The sequence below is a fragment of the Theropithecus gelada genome, chromosome 20, assembly GCF_003255815.1.
Source record: "Theropithecus gelada isolate Dixy chromosome 20, Tgel_1.0, whole genome shotgun sequence".
Lineage (NCBI taxonomy): Eukaryota > Metazoa > Chordata > Mammalia > Primates > Cercopithecidae > Theropithecus > Theropithecus gelada.
In genome coordinates this window covers 71,192,026-71,205,737 of record NC_037688.1, presented here as the reverse complement: position 1 = coordinate 71,205,737, position 13,712 = coordinate 71,192,026, and the positions used below count along the sequence as shown (strand labels likewise).

Genomic DNA, 13,712 nt, shown 5'->3' with positions numbered 1-13,712 from the left:
AACAGCAGCCAAGGCAAAGGCAGATGGGAGGTGACAAGGACAAGGGGAAGCAAGAAAGTCTAGCAGACAGTGACCCCCAGGAGAGGAGTGATAAATATATGAAAACATTCAAATCAGCAGAGGCCCACCTCCACCTCTCAGATGCTAAGACTTTTGATAACAAGTCAACATGAACAATGATCACTTCTCCTCCTCCTGCAGATGTTTGCTATTTACAAAGCGCTTGCCTCTTCAGGGAGCTGGAGACAGAGGAGTAGAGGAGGGCTTGGGGAAAAGGACAGAGGGGCGGGTGCGGTGGCTCATTCCCATAGTTCCAGCACTTGGGGAAGCCAAGGTGGCAGGAATGCTTGAGCTCAGGAGTTCAAGATCAGCCTGGGCAACATAGCAAGACATCATCTCTACTAAAAATAAAATAAAATAAAAAATTAACCAGGGATGGTGGTGTAGTCCCACCAGGTGTAGTCCCACCTACTTGGGAGGCTGAGGCAGGAGGATCAATTGAGCTCAGGAGTTCAAGATCAGCCTGGGCAACATAACAAGACACCATCTCTACTAAAAATTAAAATTAAAAAATTAACCAGGAGTGGTGCCTTGTGCCTGTAGTCCCAGCTACACTCGAGAGGCTGAGACAGGAGGATCACTTGAGGCTGGGAGTTGAAGGCTGCACTGAACCATGATCACACCACTACACTCCCGCCTGAGTGACACAGTGGGATTCTGTCTCTAAGGAAATAGATACATACATACATACATACATACATATATACATACATACATAAAATAAAATTTCTTGAAAGAAAGAGGAGAAGGGAGGGAAGGGGAAGGGAGGAGAGGAGGTAAAGGAAGGAGGACCAAGAAGACAAGGAATTGGCAGAGAGGACAGGAAGAGCTGAGGAGGGAGGAGAGGAGGAGGGAGGAGCGGAGGAGGGATTGAGGAGGAGAGGAAGAGGGAGGAGGAGAGGAAGAGGGAGAAGGAGAGGAAGAGGGAGGAGGAGAGGAGGAGGGAGGAGGAGAGGAGGAGGGAGGAGGAGAGAAGGAGAGAGGAGGGAGGAAGAGGGAGGAGGAAGAGGGAGGAAAAGGGAGGAGGAGGAAGGAGGAGGGAGGAAGAGGGAGGAGGAGGAGGGAGGAAGGAGGGACAAAGGAGGCAGGAAGGAGGGGAAGGAGGGGAAGGAGGAGGAGGAGGAGGGAGGAGGAGGAGGGTGGAGGAAGAGGAAGAGGAGGGTCTAAGAGACTAGTAGTCAGGGGCCCAGCCCAGCACTCACGGCCACTCCAGGCAGGGCCTGAGAATGCAGCAAAGAGCGTCCCCTGCGCAGGGAGCACTGTGCCAGGTCCTTGGTCTTGTGTAGCCAGTCCCCATGGCGCTGGTATGTGGTGGGACATCGGCCCAGGATGTCCACCTGGGCGGACAGGGTGGGAGACAGGTCAGCCTTCCGGCCACCCCCACCCCCACTCCTTTCCCATCTCCTGGCCTCACCTCATCGAGGGTGTTGGGGCTGTGGGCCCCCGGGGGGCCCTGCAGGAGGCTCAGCACAGCACGCTTCACGTTCAGCACCCAGCGTGGCTCAGCAGGGTGGGGACACAGGTGGGCCACACGCCCAGAGTGCAGGATGAAGCGGAGTGGGTTACGGCCCAGGGCAGCACTGCAGGAGGGCAGACAGGGGTCAAGCGGCACCCTCCAGTGCCCCAGGCCACCTGCTGACTGCCAGAGGCCACAGCATCCCTGCCCTCCTACAGGTCAGCCCCCATGGGAAGCTCCCAGGAAACCCCACATCCCCCCACCAGATAGCCTTTCTTCCTTCTGCAGCTGGGCTCTGGGGCAGCCAACTGTGCTCTGAGCCACCCCAGCCTTTTCACCCCCGGGACAAATGGACAGGTGTGGGAGACAAGCGTCAAAGAGTAAAAGGCTGAGACCCCAAGCTTTGGAAACCTGCCTGCTTTCCGAAACGCCTCACTTAATCCCAAGAAGGAGCTGAAGGCGGTCTGGATGTGCCACCCCAAAATATGCCACTTGGGTATATTGACCTTTTTGCGGACCAGTCTCACTCTGTTGCCCAGGCTGGAGTACAGTGGCACGATCATAGCTCACTGCAGCCTCAACCTTGTAGGCTTAAACAATCCTTCCGACTCAGCCACCGGAGTGGCTGGGATTACAGGGCTGGGACCACAGACATGCGGCCACCATGCTCAGCTAATTTTTAAACTTTTTGTAGAGATAGGTTCCTGCTATGTTGCCCAGGCTGATCTCAAACTCCTGGGCTCAAGCAATCCTCCAGCCTCAGCCTCCCAAAGTGCTGGGAATACAGGCATAAGCCACTGCACCCCAGCCTCTTGTCTATTTCGAACCAAAGACTGTATTTGTTGAGAAACAGCAAACATGGGGAGAGGCTTTCTCTGAACTCCCCACTTCTGCCTAAAGACAGATCCGCCAAAAAGAACCTAATTATCATCAATCCCCTCCAGGGAGTTTCATCCACCTGGGGAGAGCAGCTCTCACCCTGAGAGAGGATGGTGCAAGTCAACACCACACCCAGACAAACTTCATCCTACACTAGCACATCTCCTGTCTCTTCTTCCTCTTTCCTGGAAACCATCTACTCCCCTCTAACTTGCCTTCCTCCCTCCTCCCCTTCCCCCATGAAAATGGTATATAAGCTCCCAAGTCTCACTACTACTCTGGGGGGCCGTCACTCTTTCATTCTGCGATGTCCCTGTGTGTATAAAAAAATCTACCTACCTCTTCTCCTGATGTCAGTTCATTTCTAGACAGAGCTATTGAATCCAGGAAGGTAGAGGGAGTCTTTCCCTCCCCTACAGATCCCACCAGGGAGGTAATTACCCTCCCTCTACCCACATTCCAGATAAGGAAACAGGCTCAGAGCAATGCAGTCTCTTGCTCAGGGCTCCAGCTGGGATTCGAACCCAGGCAGGCTGGCTCTGCAGTCACAGGCTGCAGAAACCCTGAACTGGAAGTGACTTGAGACTCTGTCATTGTTGAGACAAAGAAATGAGGTCCCGAGACGGGGGCCTTCTTGGGGGATATCACACAGTGAGTCAGGGGAGGAGCTGGCACCAGAATTCAGCCCAGTGCTCCTCCTGCCTGCCCTTCCCCTGGCAGACAGGTGTCTGGGTCTGGTATCTACAGAGTGAAGGGATGGGGAAGGTGGGAGGTGAGGGGTGGTGACGTCCCCCTTCCCTGCGTGGAGGTGGAAGACAGAGATGCTCCAAGATGAAGGGGAAACTGCCAAGTCCCCAGACCCTACAGGCTAGCAAGACAAAACCCTGGGGAACAGATGTGCCCCCACTTCTACTTTCCAGGGGGGCAGCGGTCACTCTCCAGCTCCAATTAAAGCCTAGGGGTCTTCCTAAGGCAGTCCCCCTGGGTCCCAGGCCCTGATGGAGAGAAATGCTAATGGCACCCACCACTCCCAGAATAGCAAGTGTCAGTCTGGCCTCCAGGAAGTGACAACCCCTGGCCCCGCTGACTTAGCATTTCTGATGAGGAGCTGGGGGACAATAGTCCCCTTGGAGGAGACCCTCCCCTTGCCTTTCAGTGAGGATCTGTCTGTCCCTCAGCAGCATCCCCCATCCTGGTATCCCTAGACAAAGGCTTTATTTCTTAACAAATGAATTTGCAATAAAAACGGAAGAGGAATCTGCAGAGAAGGAGATGTCTTCAGCCTGGCGGCCGCTCTGAGCTCTGAGGCCACCGAGGCCACTGTCAGGGAGGCCTGGGAAACGAGCCACAGAGAGAATCCCAGGCTTGGCTGGGTCACAAAAGAGGGTCTTAGCTTGGGGTGGGAGAGGATGGGGTCCCGGCAGAGTGGGGGAGGGGAAAAGGCAGACCTCCGTGGGCCTAGCAGTCCCATTAGCCGGAGTCTTCCAGAATACACTCAACAACGATGCCCAAGGGGTGATCGGCAGGCGTGAAATCTGGACATACTGGGGGTGACAGGCAGAACTACGGGATGAGTTCCTCCCACCAGGTAAGAGAAGAGCACCTATGGCTCTCTGGAGTCACCCAAGGCTTCTACATGAAGGCAATCCCCCAGCGGTCTTCATCGGTGCTTGACAAGGTCAACATAAATACAGAAACTTGTTTGAACTTCAGTCCAAGATGGCATCTCTTTGCTGCAGATGGGTCACTCTAACCGGTTGTCCTAATCTAATTCAGTGCACCCAGAGCCCGACAGTGGTTAGAAGATGGTAGAGGGCTCACACCTCCAGCCCCATCGTGGGCAGGTCCCAGCCCCATCGTGGACAGGTCCCAGCCCCATGGCCAAGTGTCTTACCTCAGGCTCTCTGATTCCTTCAGAAGCTCCACCTTGGCCCCCAGGATGGATGTCACCTGGAAGTCTTGGAGCTGAAACGGAAAGCACCATGAGTGAGTGACCTCTCCTGGGATACCCCACGACCTCACCAGCACCCCACCCACAAAGCAGTTCTAGGTCCCAGGAGGATACATGAACCCATGTTGGGGGCAAGGCAGAGAGACCCCTCCCTTGACCAGGTACAAAGCCTGGGTGGTGAAGGCTGAATGTCTCACTGAAATAATCAAGTACCTACAGCTCCCTGCTAAAGGTTTGGAAAGTTCTCATTTTGCCCAAAAAGACACTGGAAGCGTGGTTGAGGGATTCATGGGACTATACAGTACCAACAAGAATGTGTTACATCATAGAGCAGACAAAGGCTTTGCCCACGATGAAGACTTGAATATCCCAGTGTCACCACGGGGTGTGTGTGTGTGTGTGGTGGTGGTGGTGGCGGGGGAAGGGGGTTGCAAAACAAGGTACACTTTCTAAAAACGGAAAATATCCTCCCTAAAATAACTGATTTCACTGTTTAAATTTAACAGAGCCAGTCATGATGGCTCACACCTGCAATCCCAGCACTTCGGGAGGCTGAGTTGGGTGGATCACTTGAGGTCAGGAGTTCGAGACCAGCCTGGCCAACATGGTGAAATCCCATCTCTACTAAAAATACAAAAATTATCTGTATGTGCTGACAGGCACCTATAATCCCAACAACTCAGGAGGCTGAGGCAGGAGAATCACTTGAGCTGGGGAGGTGGTGGGTGCAGTGAGCCAAGATCATGCCACTGCACTCCAAAAAAAAAAAAAGAAAACGAAAAAAAAAAATGTAATAGATTTCAGCCGGGCGCAGTGGCTCACACCTGTAATCCCAGCGCTTTGGGAGGGCAAGACAGGCAGATCGCTTGAGTTCAGGACTTCGAGACCAGCCTGGCCAACATGGTGGAACCCCATCTCTATTTTTTAAAATAAATGAAAAATAATTTTTTAAAGGATGAAGTTCTGCTACATCCTACAATGGAAAGGAATCTTGAAAATGTTATGTTAAAGTGAAAGAAGCCAGACACAAAAGGTCGCATATTATGTGATTCCACTTATATGAGGTACCTAAAAACAGGCAAGTTCATACAGAGAGCAGAATAGAGGTGACCAGAGTCTGCAGGGCAGGAATTGGAAGTTGCTGTTCAATCTGTACAGAGCTTCTGTTTAGGATGATGATGAAGTTCCAGAGATGGAGGGTGGTGATGGTTGTACAACAATGTGACAGTACTTAATGCCACTGAATTACAGACTTAAGATGGTTGAAATGGTGTATCGCATATTATATTTTAATCACAGTTAAGAAAAAATAAAAATAAGCCACACACAAAGGAAAACATCCTGTACAATTCCATTAGAGAGAAGTTCAAAGACAGGCAAAACTCATCTACGGTGATAGAAATAAAAAAGGCAGGCTGGGCGCAGTGGCTCATGCCTCTAATCCCAGCACTTTAGGAGGCTGAGGCGGGCAGATCACTTAAGGTCAGGAGTTTAAGACCAGCCTGGCCAACGTGGTAAAATCCTGTGTCTACTAAAAGTACAAAAATTAGCCAGGCGTGGTGGTGCACACCACACACCACCAGTAATCTCAGCTACTCAGGAGGCTGATGCAGGAGAATCGCTTGAGCTGCAGAGGTGGACGTTGTAGTGAGATAAGATTGTGCTTCTGCACTCCAGCCTGGGCGACAGAGCAAGACTTCATCTCAAAAAAATAATAATAATAATAAAATAAAAAATAAAAAATAAAAAAGCTGTACCCTCGGGAGAAGTGACCAAGAGGAAGGATGAAGGAGGCTCTGGGGGTTATATTTTGTTTCTTGCTCTGGCGATCGCGCCATAGGTGTTTGGTTTATGAAAATTTCTTCTTTAGAAGATTTGTGATTTTTACACTTTTTTCTCTAAAAATAAATTAATTAACCTCCCAAGGGGCCAGAAAATTTCCATTTTCTCCTAGAATCTTTGAAATACACCAGTTCTTTATACCCTTGCCAACATTTGACATTAGCAGCTTTTCTTTTGAGACGGAGTTTTGCTCTTGTTGCCCAGGCTGGAGTGCAATGGTGCAATCTCGGCTCACCACAACCTTCGCCTCCCAGGTTCAAAGCGATTCTCCTGCCTCAGCCTCCCTAGTAGCTGGGATTACAGGCATGTGCCACCACGCCCAGCTAATTTTGTATTTTTAGTAGAGATGGGGTTTCTCCATGCTGGTCAGGCTGGTCTCGAACTCCCGACCTCAGGTGATCCACCCACCTCAGCCTCCCAAAGTGCTGGGATTATAGGCATGAGCCACCACACCAGTCAGCAGCTTTTCTTAAATGCTTAAAGCAAACAAATGAATAAAACCACAACAGAACACAATTTGCTTTGTGAAAAACGGCCCTGCAGATTAAAAACAACCGCAAGTGTTTTGAAGGGTGTGAAAGGATAGCAAAGACTAATAAAGCAGCCGCTCTGACATACTGGACACCCTAAGAATTCAGAGGCAGCTCAGGGCCACTCCATCAAAGATCTCATCCTGTGGTCTACATGAAAATACAACAAAACCGTTTTGAGAAACTCTTGTTAGCAAGCGCTCCAGTCAGTACAGATATGAATCACAATACGAGATGAGACTCTAACAGAAACTAAAAGGCCTTTTATGTGGGTTAAGAGGGTTTATCCAGGAAAAATATGAGGGTTATCAGAAATGGGACAGAGGCAAATGAGCAAGCACTTCTGCTTGCAAGAACATTGAGGAGCTTCCAGAAAATCTTAATGAAAAGAAATCTGCAACGACCAAGTGGGCCTAGCACATAATTCTGCCTTAACTCAGGACTAACACCACTGGACCTTAGTGTTTGCCTGTAACCTGAGCCTGTGGACCCAGGTACTGCAAGGCTAGTGTCCAGTAGAAAACAGGCCAGGGCAGGCTTTCCTGGGAGTAGACTTCTACACCCAGTCTACTCCTTTGTCCAAAGGCCTTTACTTGGTTTGACCTTGCATACCCTTGGACTTGCAGACATGGTTCTCAGTCCACCCCTAGGGCACAGTATGTCCCCTTTCTATGGCTCTTCTCACTCCAAGGAACTCCCCCAACCTGCCCTAAAAATATTCCTTCCTTAACCTCTGCTATTCCCCCATTGGGCCCCTCTGCGGCACCTCTTACAACCAAAATTGCACCATTTTCCCACATTCCTCTCAAGGATCCTCACTTGCCAAATATAAGATTCCTCAGAAAGCTCCTCTGTTGATTAAGCAAATTGGAAATTGGAGGTGAGGGGCTGTGGCTTCCTATTAGTCCTCCCCAGTGTCAACATAATCATCTCCCAGTTGCCCAAAGACACTCACCCATAAAGCCATCTGACATGGGCCAAGCACATCAAGGACAGCCAAGCCTTGGAGGCCAAGACCACTCTCCTCCACCGGGACCTCCTGCAGGCTGGTGCTGGTGTTGGTGGAAAAGTGATAGGTGTATCTGGTACCCACAGGGAGATGGGGCCCAGCTGACCCTGGAGGGCAGAGAGAGAGCAATGTCACCTTGACAATCTGCAGCCCTCTGGGATCCCCACACCACCTACGGGCATCCTTGCTCACACCTCTCTCTCTCCATCTGGGCTCCGAACTGCCTGTCCCCAGCTTGGGGAAAGGTTGGGTAGCTGCACACCCTCATAAGGGTGAAAAAGAAAATAAAGATAATAACAGTAAGTGCTCAATAAGTGCTAGCCAGTGTCATCATGGGCTAGGCCTTCTTCTAATATTAAGGTTTCTCTGCCTGGGCGCTATTAATAGTTGGGGCCAGAGAATTCTATTTGTGAGGGCTGTCCTGTGCGTTGTCAGGAAATTTAGCAGCATCCCTGACCTTTACCCACGAGATGCCAGTAACACAGGCCAGTTGTGACAATGAAAAATGTCCCCAGACTTTGCAAAATGTCCCCAGGGAGGGAGGACGACAATCACCCCAGTTGAGAAGCATCCATCTACAGTAATTCATTTAAGCCTCCTAACCAACTCTGAGGTGAATACTCTATTTTCTCCATTTTACAGAGGAAGAAACCGAGGCTCAGAGAGGTTAACTAACTTACACAAGGTCACACAGCTGGGATTCCACCCTTGGGAGTCTGACTACTCACCTATCACCTTGATAGATATCAAGTGGTGCTGGGGGTGGTGGGGTGACGGGGTGGGGGAGAAGGTGGCGGCGGTTGTTATCCTGGTCTTCATAGAAGACAAAGGTGTAAAGCCAGCCAGCCTTGGGGGAATCTGGGGGTGAGGAGAGTAACTGCTCTGGGGAAGAGCTGATTTAGGGAACAGAGAGGTTTGTAATTCTCAAGCCAAATCTCTTTCTATTGAGGCCAGGGGATCAAGTGTGACATCTAATTATAACATCTCACCCCTCCCCATGGCTTATGATTGAACTGACATTTTCATGTCAATTTCCTTGAGACAGAACCACACCTCATATTCCTAAGGTGCTTCTCTCTTTCCAAAGAATTTGTTCCCAAGGCTTTTTCATCTGCTCCACTCCAAAATGCAAATGGCATCACCTGACCAAAGACATTTATTCCACCTGGGGCCCACGGGTGTGAGTAAAAAGCCTTGGAGGCTGGGATGGCTTAAGGCATTTTACTCTCGGCTTGCTATTCATTTCTCTAACTCTGTGGGTGGCCTTTGCAGAACTGGCCTTGGTCCTCCCAACTGGTATCTTTGGGAACATAGCCAGGGCCCTCTGGGGCTGTCTCTAATCCCATCTTACAGCTTCACCCCCATCAGGCCCCGTGCTGGGCTCAGGCTCCTGGTCATGAGAGGTGTGATCAGGCGTCCTGAGAGAATCGCTCACCTGTGCATGCAGTCATGCAGGAGGCCGCCTGCCCCACCTGTGAATCTGCAATTTCTGAAATCACAAATCAGATGGAACCAGAGTGAGGCCAGAAAGAGGCATAGGATAGCCCCACGCTGTGGGTCACTGACCTTACTCCAGGAAGATGAGGAGTGAAAATGCCAGCTCTCCCCAGACTTTGTGAAATGTCCTCAGGGGAGGGAGGGCCACGAAGACTGGAAGCCATTTCCCTACCCTTTGTCCAATTTGCTCTTGCCCATCTTGGGTACTGGCACCATTATCCCTGATAGCTCAAGCTGGCAATCATTTGTGTGGAAGCACCCCTCATCACCCACCACCTGATTCCAATATGTCAGTAGGCTCTGCCAATTCCATCAACAAATGCAGGTCTCCATTCCTCCCATCCATCAGTCCATCTACCCATCCCCACTCCCATCCACCCACCCACCAGCTCCCTGCTCCTATCCATCCATCCAGCCAGCCACCCCCACCCCTCCTCCCATTCACTTACCCCCAACACCCCTCCTATCCATCCACCCACCCGCTCCCCTCTATCCATCCATCTACCCACTCCCCATATCCCTCCTATACACCCACCCCCCAACCCCCCTTCCTATCCATCCATTCACCCACTCACCCATCCATCCTCCCGCCCACCACCCCTTCCTATCCATCCATCCACCCACTGACCCACTCCCCCTCCTATCCATCTATCTACCTACCCCCAACCCCCCTCCTATCCATCCATTCACCCACTCCCCATTGTATCCATCCACCTGCCCACTACCCCCTCCTATCCATCCATCCACCCACTCACCCACCCCCAGACCCCTCCTATGCACCCACCCACCCACCAATCTAACCTCCTATCCACCCATCCACTCACCACTCCCACCTCCTATCCACCCATCCACCCATCACTCCCACATCTCCTATCCATCCATCCACCCCCCAACCCCCATCCATCCATCCACCTACCCACTACCCTCTCCTATCCATCCATCCACCCACCCACTCCCCCCTGCTATCCATCCATCCACCCACTCATCCACTCTCCCTATCTATCCATCCACTCACCCACCCCCTCTTCTCTCCTATTCATCCAAGTGACTTGCCCAGGTGCACACAGCTGGTTAACAGTGGAGCCTTGGGATTTGAACCCAGGCACTCTGGCTCCAGACTCCCCAGCCATACCCTCATCCTGAATGAATCAGAGAGTAAGTGAGCAAATGAGTAATGAATGGAACACCAGCAAGACCAAGAGGCTGCTGCAGGAAATAGCAGGAGCTGGTGTTCCTTCCTGTTGAGTGTCTCCCTTCTCCCACCATGGAAGGGGCAGAGAACAACCAGGGCATGAGCACACGTGGTGAGGTGGCCCCTCGGCCCCCAGCTCAGGCTGCTGAGGAAACTGCCAGGGATTCCCAGAGCTCCCTCCCTGGGAAGGCCAGCACCCCTCCCTCCCTCCCTCCCGCCATCCAGCCATTCCATTTCCACCTACTTTCAAGCCTTGTTTCCCCTTCCATGCCAGCGGCTTGCGGGATCTTTCCCAGGCACCACCCGTGCCCTCCTGTGCCTTAATCAGGCGTTTATCTGCAGCTGTGTCCATAGGATAGCGTTTCAATAACACCACTTCCATCCTCAAAACCACTCCGCTGCACCTCGACTGGTCATTGCTACACGTGCTGACCCGTTTAATCCCTCAAAAAACAAATTGTGGCTGGGGGCAGCGGCTCATGTCTGTAATCCCAGTACGTTGGGAAGCCAAGGTGGGTAGAGGGCTTGACCTCAGGAGTACGAGACCAGCCTGGCCAGCATAGCGAAATCCCCTCTCTACAAAAAAATACAAAAATTAGCCGGGTGTGGTGGTGCACACCTGTGGTCCCATCTACTCAAGAGGCTGAGGTGGGAGACTGGCTTGAGCCGACAGGTGGAGGCTGCAGTGAACCGAGATTGCACCACTGTACTCCAGCCTGGGTAGCAGAGTAAGACCTTGTCTCAAAAAAAAAAAAAAAAAAAAAAGGAAAAACAAATTGTTTCTCCAAAATGGGGAGGGGTGGGGGCGGGGGTGCGTTATATACTATTTTATTTTGACCCTTTGAAACAATAGAACATGGTAGGCTTTCTGGCAGGGCTTTTTTTTCCCCCTAAATATTTTGGCACATCTAACAAAACCTTCTTTGCATTCAAGTAGAGTATCAACAGATAAAACCACATGTGAAAGACATTCAACCCAATCAATTTCCATTCCAACTTTCCTTCAACTCTTTGATCACTTGGACACTGGGCACCCAATTAAACATATGTGTGCATAATCATTACGTTCTCCATTGTGCACAAGCCCAGCATTCTGCTTGTTTGCTCTACAGACAATCCCTACATCTGCTTTACTGCTCAATTAGGCTACAAAGCAGCCTGACCCACCAGCCTCCATCCACCATGACCTGCAGAAGTGAGCGGAGCTCTGAGGGCATTGTGCCTGTATTAAGCCTGTACCCCTTCCATTTCCTGAGCACTTAAACACATTTAAAATATTTTTTAAATTTCAGAAAAATGAAGTTCATGCCATGATAAATTCATAACAGATTAACCAAGGATGGGAAAACGCTGCACACTGGAGGTAATAAATTCTTCAATCAGATCCTATGTACTTCTAGGAAGAGATCTGAAATAGACCGAAATCAATGTCATCTCTAGCCAGCAAATGAAATGGAGTCCCATTTCAGCTTTCTCAGCTGTCAATTCTGATCAGTGTGCATTCTTTTATGAAACCAACACAATATACCGAGTACCTATGGCACGCCAGGCAGTGTTATATGCTGAAATAAAAGCCTAAATATCAAAACAATTACATCATTTACAACAACTAAAAGACCCCACAATCTGGCCTGCGCTGTCCAGTATGTGGCTATAAAGAATCCGAAATGTTACTAGTTACAGATAAACTTTTCATTTAATTTTACTTAAACAAAAAACCAATACTCCATTCACTTATTAGAAGACTTTCAGCCGGGTACAGTGGCTCATGCCTGTAATCCCAGTACTTTGGGAGGATTGCTTGAGTTTGAGACTAGCCTGGGCAACATGGTGAAACCCTGTGTCTACAAAAAATATTTTTTTAAAAAAGAAAACTTTCAAATATGTTTCAAACAACTTAGCACAGTAGCTAAACCTACTTTCTCAACGCTATGTTTTAAGAAATCTAAAGACAGATCAAGTATTTGCTATGAAAATTTAGCATCCAAATTGAAATATGTCATAAGTATAAAATATATATTGAATGTGAATGGGAAATGTATCTCATTAATACTTTCTATTGATTACGTTTTCTAATTATATATTGGATATATTGGGTTAAGCAAAATATGTTATTAATTTCACCTGCCTTTTTAAAAATTTGTATGTGTAGGTTCTACAAAAATTAAGATTACTTGCTTTTTGTTGTTGTCGAGGCAAGGTCTCACTCTGTCGCCCAGGCTGGAGTGCCGTGGTGTGATCTCGGCTCACTGCAGCCTTGACCTCCTGGGCTCAAGCTCAGTAGGCCCAGAAGGCAGCATTTTCTCACTCAGGGCTTCATATCTGGTCTCTGAAGCTCCCCAACCCCTGCCCTGTCTGAGTTTCCAGAGGATGCTGGTGGAGCATGTGAGTAAGACCTGAGGATTCACCTGTCATCTCTTGCTCCTCTTCCCCATGAAAAGCTAAACAGAAGGTGACAGTGTAAAAGCAGGTCAACAGGCATCTGGCTACAAAAGCACAGTCCCAGGCGCGTCTGGGCTGCCCCTCGCTTCGCTCCAGACAGGAGCAGGAACACGCAGCAGTTTTACTTACCCTCCACAGTCACTGCCATCAGCAGCCAGAGCAGGACCAGACTGAGGAGCCCCATGGGGTCCGGCATCACTCTCTGGGTCAGCGCGGTGCCACCAGCCTCAGGCTCCAGAGCAGCTCGGCGTGGTCCTGAAAGGAATCTTTTTCCCCAAAGAGGAGGGCTCAGCTTTAACCCACTCTCTCAGCCCAGGAGAGTAGAAGGGGAGGTGGGGGGCATTCAGAACAGAGATCCAGCCAATCAGAAGCCTCCGATAGATATTAGCACCCCACCCGACAAAGAGGAGGGGAGGGGGCTCCTGACCAATGAGGAGAAAAAAAGCCTAGAGGGGAAAAAAAAAAGGAGCTTGCCTACTCTTCTAGCCTTGTAAACAGAGATCTGGGGGCAGAAGGCAACATGGTGTAGTGGTTGGTTCTTTTTAATTGCGGTATGATTACATTTTAAAAACATAAAATTGACCATTTTAAGCATTTCATTGATTTTAAAAGACAGGGCCTCAGCTGGGCATGGTGGCTCATGCTTGTAATCCCAGCACTTTGGGAGGTCAAGGCAGGCAGATCACAAGGTCAGGAGTTTGAGACCAGCCTGGCCAACACAGTGAGACCCCATCTCTACCAAAAATTTAAAAATTATCTGGGCATGGTGGCGGGTGCCTGTAATCCCAGCTACTTGGGAGGCTGAGGCAGGAGAATCACTTGAACCCGGGAGGAGGAGGTAGAAGTGAGCCAAG

At 50.1% G+C, this 13,712-nt stretch overlaps 1 protein-coding gene across 1 annotated transcript in view; it reads right to left on the bottom strand.

Annotated features, from left to right (window-relative positions):
* Positions 1 to 13,054, bottom strand: part of LOC112613897 (vitellogenin) — an 85,568-nt gene extending 72,514 nt beyond the window's left edge. Inside the window, exons 1-6 of the mRNA XM_025369763.1 lie at positions 12,988 to 13,054; positions 12,825 to 12,857; positions 7,674 to 7,834; positions 4,290 to 4,360; positions 1,475 to 1,640; positions 1,263 to 1,397 (exon numbers count right to left, since the gene is read on the bottom strand). Coding sequence (XP_025225548.1) covers positions 1,263 to 1,397; positions 1,475 to 1,640; positions 4,290 to 4,360; positions 7,674 to 7,834; positions 12,825 to 12,857; positions 12,988 to 13,054 — 633 coding nt within the window. The remainder of the gene's footprint in view (positions 1 to 1,262; positions 1,398 to 1,474; positions 1,641 to 4,289; positions 4,361 to 7,673; positions 7,835 to 12,824; positions 12,858 to 12,987) is intronic.
* Positions 13,055 to 13,712: the final 658 nt, after the last annotated feature.